We start from the raw sequence: 20,088 nt of genomic DNA, 5'->3' as shown, positions 1-20,088 counted from the left end.
GACATATGTTTATCTAGAGGTTGTTCTCACAGTCATCTGATATCAGTATGCATACGACCCCTCCTGGGAGTTGTCTTCTGGCAAAAGTTGTTGTTGGTTCCCTATCAAGGGGTACTTGCCACTAACTTCAGGGTTCGTCAATCTGCCTCGGTCTAGTTTGCGTCTTCAGTGTGCTTTAGCTTAGTTGATAATTATTTGGTACTTCTGAGTCTCTGGCCCTTCCTCTGACCATTTGAGCATGCAGTGGCCTTCACACTTATCTCTCCTAAAACATTCTTGCTCTTATTCACACAAACAATACATTTACAGAATTCCAGCATGGAACTTCTAGTCACTTTAAAAAAGTTGTAAAGTCTTTCAACATAATTTTTTTTTCTATCTACTACAAGGCTTTATCTAATGCTGACATCATTATGCATTACAATACTCTATCCCTTCACTTCAGTATGCTAACATCCAACAGAGCTGGAGCTAAGTTAACAAGCTGCCTGTCCTGTCTGAGGCCTACATCTTGTATTTAAGTTTAATCCAAACCTTTTGTTATAACACACATTCATTATAACTAACTACTAGTTACAGAATTCCAGGGCTACAACTTAGGTGCCATGAAATCGATTCCTGTATTTCTGCTTTTCACTAGGAATAATGCTATTTCTAACCATGCATGGTCAAAGTGATGGTGGTGTAGATGCAATGTTGCTGGAAATTCAACGCTATTGGCCTCTGGGAGGCCTCCTGCAGTTGTCCACTCTGACCGCTCTGGCCAAAATTTCCACCTCTACTGCTCACCTGTTGAGCTAAAAAAAATCCCAGGAACAGAAGCCTGTCCCATGTGGCCAGCTTTGCAAAGGCTTTGAGAGTAAGCAGCTCACTGCGGGGCACATGGACATGAGTTCCTCAAACAATCTGTTGACACTCTGATGAGAGTGAATACCTCTGCTCCCATGGGCTCTGCTTCCCACAGGCACAGAAGAGCATCAACCTAGAGTGTGCAGAAGATCTTGGACCTCATTGAGGTGTGGGGAGCTGAGTTAATCTTCAATGAACTCTGAGCCAGCAAGAGGGATGCCGAGATCTGCTGCAGAACCACAAGTTGCCTCAGGGAAAAGGATTTGCCAAGAATGCCCAGCAGTGCAGGGTAAAAATCAAGGAGCTCAGGCAGTAGTATCACAAGGCCAAAGAGGAGACCGCTTGCTGGGTCCAAGCTGCCCATGTAGGGCTTTACGAGCCAGAGGAGTAAAGGGTAAGCTGGGTCATCCAGGATCAAAATGGGCATGTCAACCTCTTCAACTCTGATTGTCTAATTGGGGAAAAAAGTGCCAATGTGCATCTTTTGGAAGAGGCAGGAGTTCCTAAGGATGCAGGTATCTTGACCATCTCACGTTGTGGTCGGTGAAGTGGCCCTTGTGATCTAGGAGCGCCTGAAGCACCAAGAAGAAGCATCTTTGTGGTTGATATACTCTGAGGCTTGTTGGTCAGGGGCCACGATGGGGATGTGTATCCTGTCTACGGCCCCACTGCAGTAAGGGAAGCCCATGGTGGCAAAGCTCTCCAATATGGTATCCACATTCCCCAGACAGCATAGTATGAGAACAGCCCCGACTGTAGATTTCCCAAACTGATTCCCGACTGATGGGTAGCTTTCTGGCGTGGCAAATGTCTATAACACAGTTGTCATACACTTCTGCACAGTCAGAACAGGTCCCATGTGTGTATCCTGGCATCTCAAGTCAGGGCAAGTCATTTGCAGAGTTCTAGAAATATGGCCTTCCACATTTGGAAGTTCTGCAGACACTGCCGATCATACCATCTCTGCGTCACAATGCAGTCCCATCAATCTGAGCTTGTCTCCTGATGCCAGAACCAGCTTTGCAATGTGTCCATAGCATTGTCTGGTGACTGCACTAGCACAAGTTCATGGCCTCCATGCCATGCCAAGCTTTGTCCTTGTCCTCTTCCTGGTGAAGCACTGTGCACAGGTTATCAAAGTACAGTTCCATGAGGTGCACGACAACACTTATTAGCACAACGATTCTTTCTAGCATCCCAGACTCCATGCTCACAGTACTCTGGCATTAGCACAGACAACCAGGACACCAAAAGGAATGAGCATACTGCATTCCCTTTATCTCACATGAGGGGAGAGGGACTAGAGGAGTGCTGTATAAGACGCAGCCAACATGAGCCCCTCTAATCACCCGCTGCCAAATTTTGGACCCAGTGGACACCAGAAGCTTAAGCACGACTGCCTACCTCACTCTCTGAGTCGACAGCAGGCTCCATAATGTGGATGCACTACTTCGGACAACATTTGATTCTTGCCCGTAGTGAAGACACTGACCTTCGCCTTCTCAAATTCGGGTGCCCAGAAGCTGTCACTGCATGTGTCTTGATTTTACAGTATAGGCCACAGATTCCAAGAACATGGAAATACCTCATTATTCTGATTCATCTAATTAGAATGATTTCCTTCATTGTATGATAGTCTGTAAACATTTTGCCTAATATATTATGTGAACATATAAATGAAAATACAGTATCCTATTCCATTTACCTAATAGTACTATTAACCAATACGTTTATCTTCCTTTCTTCCTAGTATTGGTGCTACAGGAAAAGAGGGGTTATTGAATGCCAACGATTATCAGTGTTTATGTTGAATAAAACATGGGTGAAATCTTGGCCCCACAACTGAGGTTAAAGTCAGTGATAAAACTTCATATTACACAAGTTAGTGGTAAAACTTCAGTGTAGCGAAGATTTCACTCGCTATAATAATTACTTTTTTGCTACTGGAATATAGAAAATGTTTAGTTAAAATCCATCTTCTTCCTTTAGTTTCCTAAATTATGCAAATTAAATTGTTGCGCTACTTCTTCATTACAAAGCAGATATCTAGTAATTTCTAGAAGTAATATTTTACTTGGCAGGCTAAATTTTCCCTTAGTAGTCCTCATATCATTCCATAGTAGATTGTCTCTGCTAATATGGAGAAACACCATCTGGAACATTCTAGTTCCCTACAATAAGTCTCTGAGGGTATGTCTACACTAGCCCCCTAGTTGGAACTAGGGAGGCTAATGTAGGCATTCAAAGTTGCAAATGAAGCCCAGGATTTAAATATCCTGGGCTTCATTTGCATCTTCCCAGGCGCTGCCATTTTAAAATCCCCCTTAGTCCAAACTCCGAGGTGTACTGGTAGTTCAAATGAGAGATCCTAATTCGAACTGCCTATTCCATGCCGCGTGTAACTAGTGTAGACATACCCTGAGTTAGAAAGCAGATTTCTGCTACAGTGCATCAGTCTATAAGTGCAGTGGCTGAAATCACTTCCTCTGCTAAAGTCACAGTATCTGTGACACTAAGGTAGGCCTTTTCTCCTTAAATAATGATAGCCATTATGTCAGCAATTCACTGTGAGGCTTATAATTATGTGACAGTACAAGTATGTGAAAGATAGACATCTTAAAGCTTTTTAATGGCTGACATTTTCATTAGCAGAACTAAATTTACAAATCAATATAAGGACATGGTCTACTGCTCACCCTAAGACTTTGATGGCTTTTATGTCCTCGGTAGGAATGTGGAACAGGGACCTCGAGGGATTCGATCTACTCCTGCACATTATAATACCATGAACCGAATGGATAGACATCGTGTAAAAGATGACCACTACTCCCCAGACAGAGAGAGGTAAAAATTATACAGGATTAGAAAATCTATAGTCTATAATCTATAGTCTATTGTCATCACAAGAGAGTTATTTCAGTGTGATATATTAATTCTAAATTTCAGGTCACTAAAGTAAACAAAAAATCCCACATAAACCTACATAGCCTCATAGTTCTATAGATGATATGTCTTTAGTTCTTTTTAGTGGATTAATATTTAAAATTCACAGTGTGTTCAGGGCTGCCTGAACTGCCATTTTGTATTCTCTTCATAAGAAAGAGAACAGAAAAATCTTTGAGGTTGTGGCTGTTACACTAGCAGTAAAACTGATTCTCTCTTTGTTTGATTTTATTTTGATTATTTTCAGTTTTTTAAACAATTTTTGTTTTTTACTGTTTTTGTAAGGTCTCCAGACCAATGAATATGTTGAACAATATGTAGCAGTATTAATTGATAATTTTCATTGCTTCATGAAAATCACATAGAAGGCCATATTTTGCACTCTGTTTTTGTGCAAAATGCCCATTGGGTTTCAGTGGAAGTAACATCCATATAAAAATGGTATATGGCACAAGCAGTTCTTAACTATTCTTACATTAATGAGCCATTTACCATTACAATAATGCTTTGCCATTCTCTGAGATCAGAATTGGGCCTTAGAGTTTAGCCTTACTGTTTAGAGTGCAAATCTCTCCATGATAGATTTTTTTTTGCAGAACAGGGCTTTATAAATTGTGAGCAGAGACAGATCAACCGATCTAAATTTTAATGAATTAGAAGAGAGATGCAGTTTATAGTTGGCTAGTATAACTCATTTTGCTATATTACTTGTGATATCTTCTGGAGTTGTTGGAGTGCCATGGCAGGCTGCTTACCACCAAGACTTTGGGTCATAAAATAAAATGAGAAAGCATTTGTATCACTTAGTTTTAAAAATACTCCTGCTTTTGAGTACATTTTGTGCAACAAGATGGCAATATACTCCTCACAATTATATAGATAACATTGCTAAATATCGTAGCATTTGGGTTTTTTTCAGAGCCCAATGAGCAATCATATGTTGTCGTCACTTATGCAATTGCAGTAAGACAAGTTAATATTTTTGCAGATTATTGATGAAGATGAACTATCTCATTAATGATATCAGAATTACGTAACTGAATTTGTTAACTTTAGAACCTTTAGGAATTTAGGAAACCACATTATTTTATGATAAATATATTGAACAGAAAAAAACATTGTGTTTTATATGGACATTAATGCAATGGTCCATAAATGTGAGGCACACAATCCCCAGGCAAATTGCAAATATTAAGGAAAAATTACCAATTTTTTTTGACAGAACAGAGAAAATGCAAAAAGTAAAATACCCAAAAGCAAAGAGATCTTTCTTGTTCTAGATTTTCTAACTATATTTGTAAATACACTTAGGTTGTATCTTTATATTCACAGATTTCTTTTATTAGAATCTTTGCCTAGGTATCCCATCCCTGGGAAAAACATTACATAGCAAGGTATTGAGGCCATTTCATTTAATTTTGATGTCCTAAAGCAATGAACTCAGGATTCTAAGTGATGACTGTCTGGTTTTTTTAAATATGGAGGAAAAACAGAGTGCTCTTGAGTGTTGTTATATAATCAAAAGACATGAAGCACCACATATAGCTCTTGTAAAAACTGTTTTCAAGTTTGAATTTGGTCTGAGACATACATACACTATAAAAACACACACATTCCTACCATACAAACACACATACAACAATGCAGGGACTGCTGAACAGAACCATTACAATCCATTCTCATTACTTCAAGCAGACACATCTTGATCCAGTCAATAATCAGTGAAGAGCATTTGAAATTTTGTTAACTGGTATGTCAGAAAATACACAAGAGTTGTGACACTGGCTACGTCTACACTGGCATGATTTTCCGGAAATGCTTTTAACGGAAAAGGTTTTCCGTTAAAAGTATTTCTGGAAAAGCGCATCTAGATTGGCAGGATGCTTTTCCGAAAAAGCACTTTTCCCGGAAAAGTGTCTGTGGCCAATCTAGATGTGCTTTTCCGCAAAAAAGCCCCGATCGTCATTTTCGCGATCGGGGCTTTTTTGTGGAAAACACTACTGTGCTGTCTACACTGGCCCTTTTCCGGAACACTTTTCCGGAAAAAGACTTTTGCCTGAACGGGAGCAGCATAGTTTTTCCGGAAAAGCACTGATGATTTTACATTAGATCATCAGTGCTTTTCTGGAAATTCAAGTGGCCAGTGTAGACAGCTGGCAAGTTTTTCCGGAAAAGCGGCTGATTTTCCGGAATAACTTGCCAGTGTAGACACAGCCACTGAGTTTTGGTATGACATTCAGATGTTTGCAGCAATAGCATAGTGTTGTATTTATACAATGGTACTCTGTACTGTGATCTTGCAATATTATGATGCAAACATGACAATAGGGTCTCAGGGTGATGATGTTTCTTAGTTTAGGGCACTCTGAAACTTCATTAGCTGACAGAGGTGCTCACCAAAAGATTTTTGGTTGCTTGTTTATTCTTATGAAATTCTTGAGCTCACGTGTCAATACTTGAAGAATTATTTTTCTTGTTTTTCCCTCTCCAAATACTTTATATATTGATCTATATTTTAAAACAAACAAACAAACAAACAAACAAACAAACAAACAAACAAACAAACCATAACATACCCTATCTTCCATGTATTATTTGAAGTATAGCTCAAAGATTCAAATAACTGAAATTTCTGTTATGAAATACATTCTCTCAAGTATTATTGACTGAGAGTTATAAAGGGGGAAGAAAAAGAATAGTCCAAAACCTTCCAAAGTTTATATTCTTTTGTATAACTAACATCAGGACTCTGAATGGGAAGGTAATTAAAGAATCAAAACAATAGTAGTGAACATATTTCAGATGTTCTTCTTGTGTTCTATAGTCTATCTGTTCACACTAAATTCCTAGGGTAAAATCTTGGTTCCACTGAAGTCAATGGTAAAACTCCCATTGACTTCAGTAGAGCCAGGATCTGTGTCCTGGATCTGAGTTCTTATTTTATTGTTATTGTACTATTCCTTCTGGAAATTCTTAGTTACTGCTGAATAACATGCAATGTTGCTAGATACAACAGAGAAGTTTCTGTTTCGAAGTCTCTGATAGACTTCTGGAGTCTGATCAGCTCTTGACATTGTGAATAGTAAAGTAAATTTCAACAGAAGGAAAATTGCTATATTTTCGTACAGTTACACCCTTTATTTTTGCTGCCAAAATTATCTTGAGTTTGTCTCACGTTTAGTTGTAAATGGCTAAGTGCATACTTTACATTACTGTGTTTTGATGGCTTCATATGAATCAATAAGGTTGCACTGCATCACTCTGTGGTGATTGGGGTGTATTTAGGACTGCTTGGGAAATGGATTCATCTGTATAAGTTTCTCACTCCACCTCAAACTACTCTTCGTTACCTGGCTAACGTGTGGGAGTGAACTCTGCCCTCCATGTTGCTTGCTCATTTTCTGGATAATTCAGCTTATGGTTGAGCATGCATATCCAACATTAAGGAGCTATGCTACTGCCATATAATACAGGCCCAGGATTTGGAGCTCTGTAGGATTACAGTTTGGAAGGAAACACAAATTGGAAGGAAACATGAGTCTTAGCCCAGGCTGAGTGGTTAATAAAAATCATATGAAAAACAATTTATTAAGAACATATGATGGTCTACACTGGATCAAACTAATGGTCCATTTAGTCCATTATGCTGTCATCCAACAGTGGCTGGCACCAGACACTTCAGAGGGAGTGAAACGAACTGGACAAATTTTCAAGTGAACCATTCCCTGCTATGCTGTCCTATTTCTAGCAATCAGAGTTTAGGGACACCCAGAGTATGAGGTTATATCTTTGACCATCTTGGTTAATAGACATTGATGGGCCTAACCTTTATGAACACATCTAATTCTTTTTTGAGCTCATTAATACTTTCGTCTTTCACAGCATCCTCTAGCAATACGTTCCACAAGTTGACTTTGTGTTGTGTCAAATTGTGGTCACTGCTTTATTAAAAAAAAAGATCTAGAGGTGAGCTGCTTCCCATTACTGGCTCACATTCAGTTTGTGATCCATTATAATCCCCAGATCCTTTTCAATAGCACTGTTACCTAGCCAGTTATTTCCCATTTTGTATTTGTGCATTTTATTTTTCCTTCCTAAGTGTAAGTACTTTGTACTTGTCTTATTGAATTTAATCTTGTTTATTTCAGACCAATCCTTTTGCATTCTAATCCTGTCCTGTAAAGTGCTTACAGTGCCTTCTAGCTTGGTGCACATTTTTAAAACATATTTCCATACCTATGTCCAAGTCATAAATTAATTATTGAATAGTATTGGACCAGCAGAGCATGTTAGACCCCAGATGGACCTACTAGATATGTCCACTCCCCTCACTCCAAGGGCAGAAAACCATTGATAACTAATCTCTGAGTGCACCCATTGTATACTAATTTTATCTAAACTACATTTCCCTATTTTGCTTTTGACAATGTCATATGTGGGACTTCATCAAATGCTTTATTAAAATAAAGTTAAATTACATCTACTGCTTCATTTCCCCTATCCACTGGGCCAGTAACCCTATCAAAGAGGAAAATTAGGTGGGCTTGGCATAATTTGTTCTTGAAAAATCCTTGTTGTATATTACTTATCATTTATTATCCTCAACTGCTTTCAAATTTATTAATACATGAATATTTAAATCAGCCAGTACTTGCTATATATTTAATTTGTTACACATTTAATTTGTGAAATTAATTAAAGACGGTAAAAAACCAGAGGTTACTAATCTGACTAATGTAATTAGTACAGCAATTGAAGGGAAAAATGATTGGGCATCACATTGGAAAAGACAGATAAATAACACGAGTAAACACCATGCAGATAATACTTGTTTTTGGTTCAGACAGACAGTGCTTAGTGAACACCCAAAGGAGGCACATAAAATTGGCTTTATGCCACTGTTAAGCCCCACACTAAGTGCATTTATTTTGCTTCTAGTGGTTGAGGATCTTCAAAATGTAACTTTGCTCCAACCATGCCCCCTTCTGACTCACCAGCTTTGCCAGTCTGAGGACAAAATATTAGGCAGTGGAACAAGGCCCAGTCAGAGCGGAATGGAAACCAAAAAGAGGATAATTATTATCTAAGGGCTTAGTTCTGTTGTTAAAAAAAAAACCAGGCATCAAAAACACAGTTAACTCTTTGCACTAGATGAGAAAGGACGGTATAGTGCACATACTACCTTTTAATGTTAGTGTGTATTTGTTTACTGTGTATGTTCAGATCTGGACTTTGGTTAGTTGTGTGATTTGTCACCTGAACCACTTAGTATTGTTTCTGTGCCCTTATTGGTTACATGAGCCTTTATCAAAAAGTGTAGTTTTCAAAGAAACACTTGGATCTTTTAAAGATGTAAGGAGCGTCAAAAGGAATTTGTGCAGAACAGGAAATTAATGAGACCAGGAATTTTTAAAGAGACAAGTGGGTGAGGTAATCTCTCTTATTGGATCAGCTTCTGTTGGAGAAAAGCTTTCAAGCCACACAGAGCTCTTCTTCAGATCTGCAAAAGAACTCCCAGCATCACAGCAAAATACAAGGTGGGACAGATTGTTTAGCATAAATAATTAGCACATATTTTAAGGGACCATTCAAGATAGAGTGGCTCCTTAAAACCTCTAGAGTCATAGGACAAAAACAGAGGTTAGTGGGCTACATATTATTGAAATTGTATGAGGAGTACCAGTTAATTCGAGCTAAGGAGTTTTTCTCGGAGTATCGTGTCTATACGCGGCAAGTTAAATCGGGCTAGGCACTTTCCAAAATGGCGACCGGCTGTGACTATTCTAATCAAGTGTGGGATATTTAAATCCCGCACTTCATTAGCAACTTCAGTTGCCTTCATTTGCCTCTCTAGTTCGAACTAGGGGGCAAGTGTAGACATACCCTTAGAGAGTAATGCTAGAATATAATTTACCTTTATTTTAATAAAGCTTTTAACAAAATCCCACATATACCATTGTCATAAGCAAACTTGGGAAATGTAGTCTAGATAAAATTAGTATAAAACTAGAGCCATTTTATACTAAGACACTCCAAGGTTTATGCTCTCGGGCTTGTCTTTTGAAAGAATTGGTCAGGTTTCCTTTGGAGATGAGGACTGATCGATCAGATATAAGTGATTACTTTGGGAAAGTGTTCACTCATAGGTGATTGAGTGGTTTTGTCTTTTTATCATTTTCCTGTGTGAGTTCATTCAAGAGCATAGCGATTTTCTGGTTTGACCTACATTGTTATTATAAGGCATTTAGAGCAGAGGTGGTGGGTATAATAGGCGGGGGAAGGCATTGCCTTCTCAAAGCACCACCCCTGCTCTAAATAAGCACCACTCTGGCTCCACCCATACTCTAGCCCCAGAATGCCTTCTGTAGACATACTGGGGGCAGAGTGTTGCTGCCCCCAAGTTTCCTCCCTCTGTGTGATTCAGGGCTAGAGACGCTGAAGCCACACACCCTTCCACCTCCCTGTGCTCTGGGGCAGAGGAGGTTAGGGCTGTGTGTTGCCCCACCTCCGCATTGGGTTGGGGCCAAGGAGGCTGGAGCCACGTGTCCTCAACCTTCCCTGGGCTCTGGAGTGGGGAGGCTGGGGCTGTGTGCCACCTGCCCTGCCCATGCTCCGGTAAGGCTGGCTCCCAAAGTAGGGGTGTGTGTGTTAAACTGGGTGGGGTTGGAGGCTTGCCTCCCCGAGCATGTCTACACTGGAGAATTATTGTGAAATAACTCCCCATATTTGGAAATGACAAGGTGAGTATCCACACTACCAAGCCTATTATTTCAAAATAATAACTCCTGCTTGTGAAGAGGAATAAACTTATTTTGAAATACTTGTTTCAGGAGTTATTATTTTGAAATAACGTATTTCAAAATAACCTAGCAGTGTAGACACAGCCTCCCAGTTGACCTTCAACCACCAATCATACACGTTGTTGATCATTGTGGCAGTGGAGTTATGTTTCCAGGCTTTGCATTCAGGGTCTGCTGGTGTGTCCTGGACTGTGGGGAGATTGCTTCTGATGATGAGCTTAGAGAGGCTGGGGGGAGGGTTGTTTTGAGGCCAGAACAGGGGGTTCAGAAAATATTTCTTTCAGGATGGGGTCCCCATTGAATAACATTTTTTTAATGATACCTCACATGAGTTCAAGTGTGGAGTGGTAGGTGTGAAGTCATAGAAGGATTTATTTCTATATTGAGCAGGTTTTCTCAGGTATTTAAGACATTTAAAGTCTTTTCCTGTCCTTTTTTTTGCATACATTTGGCTATATATGTAGAACTCATGTATAAAAACAATGAGATTCCTTCCTGACTGAAGGAGAGGATAAGATATGTCTGATTTATTTACTGTGTAGCAGACCTTGTTTTTACACAAAGTATTTGTGTATTTGTGTATATGAAAGGTCATATTTATGAGCATTACAACTACAGCCTTATCTTTACATAGATGGAATTGAAATTAATTGCTGTCATGTATTCTCTTTCCTATATACATCACAATGCACATCTTTCTATATATCTGATAAGAATATGGGCTGAATGTGCTAGTCTCTATTATTGTCAAACTAGCCTGTCACTTTAACTTACATTCACCAGTTATTCACCACGACCATTGTTATGTAGTATATACTGAGCACATGTGAGAAAGGTGTGTTGAAAAGGGGCATTCAGTTCTACTGCTGAGGCAGTTTCTCTTATCTGATCTGAAAAGGTTCCTGTGCTTTATGTTCCCTCATCCCCTTACTAACAAACCCACAAAACCTGGGTGCAAGGTTCCCTCTAAGCTGTGCTACCTAATAACCCTGCACAGGGGCTCAGGGCTGCAGCACACAAGAGCTGACATGGCTGGGAGAGAGGGTCCTCTCCATTAGCCCTATAGTTCCCTGCTGGTGCCAGAATAGCACGCTGCTCCCCCGGCTCCAGCAGGGAGCTGGCACAGCCAAGGGGAAAATGTGTTCCCTGTCCGGCTGCAGCAGCAGGGCCAAATTAAGAATGGGGCTTTAGGAGCTGAAGCTCCTAACACCTCTGTGTTCTGGGCCAACCCTTCCTGATGGGAAAGGAGAGAGGCAGCTCCACACAGTTGTTCCTTCCCCCATCTGGAGCTGTGGCACCATGCCAGGAAGCTCTGTTTCCCCAGCTCCCATTGGCTGGGAATTGTAGCAATTGGAACTACAGGGGCCAGTGCCTGCAGGTGAGCATGGGATAGCATGTAGCACCCATTCCCCCCACCAAATGGGAGGTGCCCAAGGGCCCATGGTAAATGCTCTGCGCCTTAATCTTTTGCTCAAGCACCCGCCACCACTCTTGCTCCTTTCTAGACTCCACACCCAGCCCTAGATCCCCTCCTGCACCCTAACCCCTCCTTAGACTGTACACCCCCACCTCAACCTCCTACCCTGAGCCTACTCCTACACTCCTTGTCTTGGCCTAGACTCCCTCTCCTGCACTCCAAACATGTCATCCCCATTTACACCCCATAGCCTGTACCCCCTCATATCTTAAAGTATAATAGAAACCAAAATAACCTGTTGCAAGCTCTCAAGTATACTTTTTTGCTTAAATATTCAAATATATATTTTAGGAAAATTATGGAGAATTTAGTTTTTAATGGTCTGGGTGTTATTTCAACATCTTAACAGTTTTCTGTCTGACCTAATTTTTGCTTTAACATGGCTGCTTGTGTAAGCTGAATTAAGGCTGCTTGTGTAAGCTGAAAGTCTTGACTCCTATGGAAGAAATGTCCTCAGTTGTCTTTTTGGGGATTGAAAAACTTTTAATAATAACTTGGTTAAGACATAATTTTTCAAATTTAAAACTCTATTAAAATACTTCTGTAAAGTAAAATGCTTTCTGACTGCTGCTGCAAAAAAATAAAAATAAAAAATAAAAATGCAGCATTTGAAAACCTTCTCTGAAAAACAGATTCTTTATGAGTATTAGTTCTCACCTCAAAGGGTAGTAGATACATCATTAGGACTTTAGATTATGAGAACAATCACTGTAAATGATCAGTTTAAATAACTACAGGTTGGACCTCCCTGGTCCAGCACCTCGGGACCTGAGCTGTCCTGAACCAAGGAGTTTGTCAGACCGGGCAGGTCAGTGTTCCCCCTGCTGGCTGCCTGCTTTTGGGATCCTCTCCTTGGGGCTCCCTGCCCTGCCCTGGATCCTCTAATGCTGGCCCGGCAGGCTGCCTCAGCATCCCTTGGGGCTCCCAGCTGGGACTGCCTGGCTGCTGTGGCCCCACTGCCACAGGGTGTTCCCCAGGATTCCCTGGAAGGGGCCGCCCAGCTACCCCACCCCTCTATTAGGGCTGGCCCCCCTGTTGCCTGATAATTCTTTGGGGTTCCCTGGTGGGGCCACCTGCCTCCACCAGCCCAGCTTCAGCCAGGGCATTCTTGGCCAGTGCTGCCCAGTCACCCCAGCCCCGCTGTCACCAGGAGTTTCAGAGGGCTCCAGCACGGGCTGCCTGGCCACTACCAGTCCTACTGCTGCTGGAGATTCCCTGGCCAGACCTCCCACTGCTAGTAGCTCCTCCGCAGCTGGAGGTTCCTTGTCTGGGACTGGGACTCCCCAGCCACTTGGCCCACTGACACCGAGGATTCCACAGGCCAGGTCAGGGGCTCCCAGCTGCTGTTGGGTGCAGCTGCTGTTGGTCCAGCCTGAGCTCCCCAGCTCCCACATTGTTTCTCACTACTGCTTCTGGTGCTCTTTGGTCAAACAACATCCGTCCCAGATTTGGGAGGTTCAACCTGTAGTACTTAATGTATTTACAAACTACTTTAAATATTGCATTTTCCTTAATATAATATATTTTAATAGTATAAAGAGCAACCATATAATAAATGAACAATGTGCAATAAATTAGTTATCTTTCCAAGTTACTATGTATACAAAGTTTTAATGGAGGTTTATTATATATGTAACCCCTCCTGTTACCTAGCCCAGTGTGGGGTTATTAAGCATAGGGGAAGCCTTGTGACTTCTTACACCACTGTGGGAAGTTAGGCCTGAGGCTGCTTGGTGTGCTTTCAATTGTGTGTGTATGTGTGTGTGTGCACCTCAGACCAGACCCACTCAGACAAATCACCTGGAACAGGCTTTATTCCGTAACAATCATAAAACAGGATCACAATTCAGCAGCCCTTTCTCTCAGCATGCAACCTCTATGCTGCTTCTAGCACAGTCCCTGCTGAGGGCACAGATTACATCCTGGCAGGAACCAGGAAGTTCTCCCAACATGCTGCAGTTTGTAGTCCATAACTTGTACTTCTAGGGCTGCTGCTGAAACACACTGGACCTTGGGCTACATATGCGTTGTAGAAAGCCAGTAATCTGCTTGACTTCCTCAGAAGGAGGACTGTGAAGATGCTGATATTGCGAGTGAGGAAGAAGACATTTTAATTTATGTAATGATACCTGAAAAAATCAGAAAAACATTGTGGTGTATCTAACTATAACAACTAGCTAAAAGTTATCAGTGACTATAAACTAAAATGCTTAACATTTAATGATCTAGCCAGCTAGTAATTGCTTAATAGGAGTGGATTCACTATGTAATAAACATCCATACCTCTGATAAATTGAGAACATGGAATCAGTCAGATGTGTGTTTTCCCTCTACCTAAGAAATCCACTAGTATGCTTTATTCTTATCCTCCACTGTAAGTTATTTTGTTAATTTTCTCTTATGTCCCTGTGATGCAATTTATTACTTGCTGCATCCAAGCATAGCACCATTGAAACTAGGAGGATCTGCATGGGTGCAGTAATTGTAATTTGCAAAATTGGGGCCTTAGACTGTAAACTGTTTTGGATGATGACGATGCATTTGTATGTGTTTAGAAAACACTGAACACAAATATCTATGCATTATTTCAACTAACCTCATATAGCTATGAGGAGTATCTACTTTTTTGAGGTTATGTTGTGGCACATGGCATATTTTGTCTTTATCATAATGGGAACCTGGCAAATATTTATGTAAAATATGCTATAGTTCTGCAAGGCTTTCCTTTAATAGCTGTGTCTGCCTGATTAATGCCCAATCACTTATTATTTAGAAAAAGAGCAATTGAGAAATACATATATTTAGACAAAAATTGATCCAAAGGAATTTATTTTTATGTATTTCTGATAAAATTGGTCTGCATATCTAGGGTGGCTTTTTACAATGTCAGTGTGTACTTTGTTGTTACTGAAATAGGAATATGATTTTGAAAATCTGCAAAATCTATTTCATGTCACTTTCTGATAGAATAGTAAGCCTGCAGTGTACTCTGTCTTGATAAAAATAAGATATAATGATGTGGCATTCTCCTGGCAGACAAGCCAGGTCCTGTGAGGTGAAAGACAGTTTAGTTTTTATGCAGGCTTTAACTATCAGTCTCTCCTGAGACTTGCAAATCATGCTGTATTGCACTAAATTATGAGTAGTTAGTTTGTGATGAGGGCTACTGTATGTTACAAAGTATACAGAAACTGCCAAAATGAGATTACTGAAATGAAAGACTAGCGCAGGGGTGGGCAATAATTTTTGATAGGGGGCCACTCCAAGAATTTGGTTAGTGGTCGAGGGCAGCACTCTTCCATGACATTAATGAAGGAGGTCTGGGATGGAGGTTGGGTGTATAAAGGACCTTGGGGTAAGGGATTGGGGTGTGGGATCTGGGAGGGAGTTTGGATGAAGGAGGGGAGTGTGACCTGGGCTAGGAGTGCAGGTGTTTGTGTTGTGACCCGGTACAGTGGATTGGGGTGCAAGGTCTGGGAGGGAGCAGGAGAGGATTATGGAAGTGGGAGGTGTGTAGAAGGAGGGAGTGCAGGGTCTTGGAGGAGGTTGTAACCTGGGGCAGGAGTTCGGGAGGGGGTGCAGGGATTTGGGCTGTGACCAGGGATAGTGGATTGGGATACAAGGTCTGGGAGGAGCTTGTAACCTGAGGAGGGGTGTAGGAAGGGATCCAGTGTCTGGGAAGATGTATGGGGGCTGAGGCAGGAGTTCAGAAGGTTTGGGTTATATGGGGTAGGGATGCAGGAGTGGGGCACAGGTTTGGGGGAGGGAGGGACTTGGGTGCCAGAGGCAGGCTCTGGCTGGAGACCTTATCTGGGTGGCTATCAGCCAGCAGCCCAGCAGGTTCTTTAACCAGGGTTCCTGCCTTCGGGTCATGTTTGCTGCTGCAAACACGGTGAGCCTAGAGGTTGAGGGGGGAGGGTCACTTCACATGCTGCCTGTCCTGCAAACAGGCAGCTGCTATTGGACAGAAACCGGCCAATGGGAGCTACTGGGGGGCGGGGGAGGGGGAATAGTGAGAAGCCTTTTCATAGAATCGTAGAGTACTAAGACTGGAAGGGACCTCGAGAGGTCATCGAGTCCAGTCCCCTGCCCTCATGGCAGGACCAAAAACTTTCTAGACCATCCCTGATAGACATTTATCTAACCTACTCCAGAGATGGAGATTCCACCACCTCCCTGGGCAATTTATTCCAGGGCTTGCCTACCCTGATAGTTAGGAACTTTTTCCTAATGTCCAACCTAAACCTCCCTTGCTGCAGTTTAAGCCCATTGCTTCTTCTTCTATCCTCAGAGGCCAAGATGAACAAGTTTTTTCCCTCCGCCTTATGACACCCTTTTAGGGTATATCTACACTACAGTGCTATTTCAAATTAACTTAATTCGAAATAGTTAATTCAAATTAAGCTAATTCGAAATAACGCATCTATACACAAAAACTATTTCAAAATAGCATTTTGCTATTTCGAAATAGCACGTCCACACTGAGTGGAACCTAAATCAAAGTTAAGGCTGTCCAGAACCAGTGCCGGCAACGCATCAGGTTAGGACTTAGTGTGTGAGGCTGCTGCCTGAGGCTAACTGAGCTCCATGCTTAAAGGGACCCTACTCCCACCCTGGACAGACAGTTCTCAGGGTTCCCCACTTGCTAGTCTACCACGATGAGGGACAGCAAGTAGTCCTGTCTTGGAGTGCCCTGAGTGCCCGAACTCGGGACACCACAGCACTCGGCCACATGGAGCCAGAGCTGCCACTGGGCATGCCGATGTGTTTCATGGGGTCGTTGCCATTAGCCTGGCTGCACTTGCTGCAGGCTGCCATCTGGGGAGTCCACTTGGATGCTGTTAGGATCCAGGAGGCCCTGAGGGAGAGAATCCATCCTGAGGAGCCCTCAAAGCCTCCCCAGTCCTCCCCACCGGGGACTTGTGCCCCATTCCTCCCTCACGTCCTTCCACTTACCACTCCCTAGCCCACCTTCCTGATGTCAAATAAAATACATGTATGTTCAAAAATAGAAACTGGGTTTATTGAACAAAAGTGGGGGGGATGAACCTCTGGGGAGACTGGGAAAAGGAGGTGGAAGAGGGGAAGAGAGAGGGTGGAAGACTGGAGGGGGAAACCTGGGAGGAGGGAGCTAGAAGGGGGAAGCAAGGGGAAGAAGGTGGAGGGGAAGCTAAGGGCTCAGAGTTGGGGGTCTCACCAGACCAACTTAACTTTCATGGTAACCTGCTCCTGGGTTCGCATGTGGCCTTTGTTGGCCAGGCTGGCAGCTATCCTTCCATAGACAGCTGCATTCCTCCGTCTAGTGTGGAGATCATGGACGTTGGGAGCATCCCCCCCAAACTTGAATAAGGTCCATGGTCTCCACCCTGGACCAGGAAGGCGCCCGCCTTCTCCAGCCCCTGTCAGGCTTCTGGGAGCTGGCAGACTGCTCCTGGGAAGCGGTGGAGGGCTGGCTGCCAGTGGCTTGCTAGCTCATGTTTTGGGGCCACTGAATCAGGGGCCCCGGTGGCCACTGCTGGCTCTGAGCCGGCAGGCTTGGAGCTGGCATAGGCACTGTGACCAGGGTCTACCCCTTTAATCTCTCCGGGGCTGGGGGAGAGAAGAGTAAGTTTTCCTGTTTGTGCCCAGAGTGGCCACCGGGGTCCCTGGGAAGGACTGAAAGCCCCCTATTTCGAATTAAGTGTCTACACAGTACTTAATTTAATATAGCTATTTCGAATTTGGTGTTACTCCTCGTAGAATGAGCTTTACCAAATTCGAAATAAGGGCTCCACTATTTTGAATTTATTTTGAAATAGCGGTTTGCCTGTGTAGATGCTATTAAAGTTAATTCGAAATAACAGAAGTTATTTTGAATTAACTTTGTAGTGTAGAAATACCTTTAGATATCTGAAAACTGCTATCATGTCCCCCCTCAATCTTCTCTTTTCTAAACTAAACAAACACAATTCTTTCAGGCTTCCTTCATAGGTCATGTTCTCTAGACCTTTAATCATTCTTGTTGCTCTTCTTTGGACCCTCTCCAATTTCTCCACATCCTTCTTGAAATGTGGTGCCCAAAACTGGACACAGTACTCCAACTGAGGCCTAACTAGCACAGAGTAGAGCGGAAGAATGACTTCTCATGTCTTGCTCACAACACACCTGTTAATGCATCCCAGAATCATGTTTGCTTTTTTTGCAACAGCATCACACTGCTGACTCATATTCAGCTTATGGTCCACTATAACCCCTAGATCCCTTTCTGCCGTACTCCTTCCTAGACAATTGCTTCCCATTCTGTATGTGTGAAACTGATTCTTCCTTCCTAAGTGGAGCACTTTGCATTTGTCTTTATTAAACTTCATCCCTTTACCTCAGACCATTTCTCCAATTTGTCCAGATCATTTTGAATTATGACCCTATGCTTCAGAGCAGTCGCAACGCCTCCCAGCTTGGTATCATCTGCAAACTTAATAAGCGTACTTTCTATGCCAATATCTAAATCGTTGATGAAGATATTAAACAAAGCCAGTTCCAAAACAGACCCCTGCGGAACCCCACTTGTTATACCTTTCCAGCAGAATTGTGAACCATTAATAACTACTCTCTGAGTACGGTTATCCAGCCAGTTATGCACCCACCTTATAGTAGCCCCATCTAAGTTGTATTTTCCTAGTTTATTGATAAGAATATCACGCGAGACCATATCAAACGCCTTACTAAAGTCTAGATATACCACATCTACTGCTTCTCCCTTATCCTCAAGACTCATTATCCTATCAAAGAAAGCTATCAGATTGGTTTGACACGATTTGTTCTTTACAAATCCATGCGGGCTGTTCCCCATCACCTTGCCACCTTCCAAGTGTTTACATATCATTTCCTTAAATACTTGCTCCATTATCTTCCCTGGCACAGAAGTTAAACTAACTGGTTTATAGTTTCCTAGGTTCTTCTTATTTCCCTTTTTATAGACGGGCACTATATTTGCCCTTTCCCAGCCTTCTGGAATCTCTCCTGTCTCCCATGATTTCCCAAAGATGATTGCTAGAGGTTCAGATACTTCCTCTATCAGCTCCTTGAGTATTCTAGGATGCATTTTATCAGGCCCTGGTGACTTGCAGGCATCTAACTTTTCTAGGTGATTTTTAACTTGTTCTTTTTTTATTTTATCTTCTAAACCTACCTCTTTCCCACTAGCATTCACTATGTTAGGCAGTCCTTCAGACTTCTTGGTGAAGACCGAAACAAAGAAGTCATTAAGCATGTCTGCCATTTCCAAGTTTCTTGTTACTGTTTCTCCATCCTCACTGACCAGTGGGCCTACCCTGTCCTCGGTCTTCCTCTTGCCACCTCCCTTGTACTCTCAGCATTCACAGAATCACATGGTGCAGCAGCAGCCAGCTTTCCTGACTGCTCAACGGAGACTGGGCAGGCAGGGAGCCAGCTGAGGTTCTCAGGGACTGAATCTGGGGCTTGGTGGACCAAATCTGACATGCAAATCATATTTTGCCCATCCCTGGACTAGTGCCTGATGTATGACTTTGTCCATGGTTTCAAAGTGTTACTGGGGGGGAAGTCACCTTGATAAGACTGGTACTGGAGTGGAAAAATCTAGTTTTATGCATTCTGGCCTTCAGAAATTGAAATAGACATTGAACTCTGATTTGAGTGAAAACATAGTCACTCACTAGAATTTTCCTATAGCAAAGAAGCATAAAGGAATGTTCGCTTAAACTGATTCTGGAGGGCATGACTATATTTAGTGCTACTTTTCCTTTTTTCCTCAATGTTGCACATAAAACAACCTGACTGTTGTATAACAACACTTATTGCGATTTTGCTTATCCTTCATTCCTTGAAAATCAAACCTAGGAATTAGTCTATTTTTTTTGTTTTGTCCCCTGAGAAAAATATTAAAATCCAAAACATGGACCATAGCAAGTGTATTTAATTATTAATTGCTAACCATCTCTTTTTTCTCTATAGCTATCTTTATTTTATTCATCTGTGAATTTTCTTTAAGATGTTTCAGAC

The 20,088-nt window shown here is 42.1% G+C and overlaps 1 protein-coding gene across 1 annotated transcript in view; it reads left to right on the top strand.

Moving 5' to 3' along the window:
- Nucleotides 1-20,088, top strand: part of RIMS2 (regulating synaptic membrane exocytosis 2) — a 510,981-nt gene that overhangs the window by 248,566 nt on the left and 242,327 nt on the right. The window contains exon 15 of the mRNA XM_089776190.1: nt 3,580-3,693. Within this exon, the coding sequence (XP_089632316.1) occupies nt 3,580-3,693 (114 nt within the window). The remainder of the gene's footprint in view (nt 1-3,579; nt 3,694-20,088) is intronic.

This window comes from Pelodiscus sinensis, chromosome 2 (genome assembly GCF_052426305.1).
Source record: "Pelodiscus sinensis isolate ZL-2025 chromosome 2, ASM5242630v1, whole genome shotgun sequence".
NCBI classification, from domain to species: Eukaryota; Metazoa; Chordata; order Testudines; family Trionychidae; genus Pelodiscus; species Pelodiscus sinensis.
Note: the sequence above shows the minus strand (reverse complement) of the source record. Positions and strands in the feature narration are given on the sequence as shown.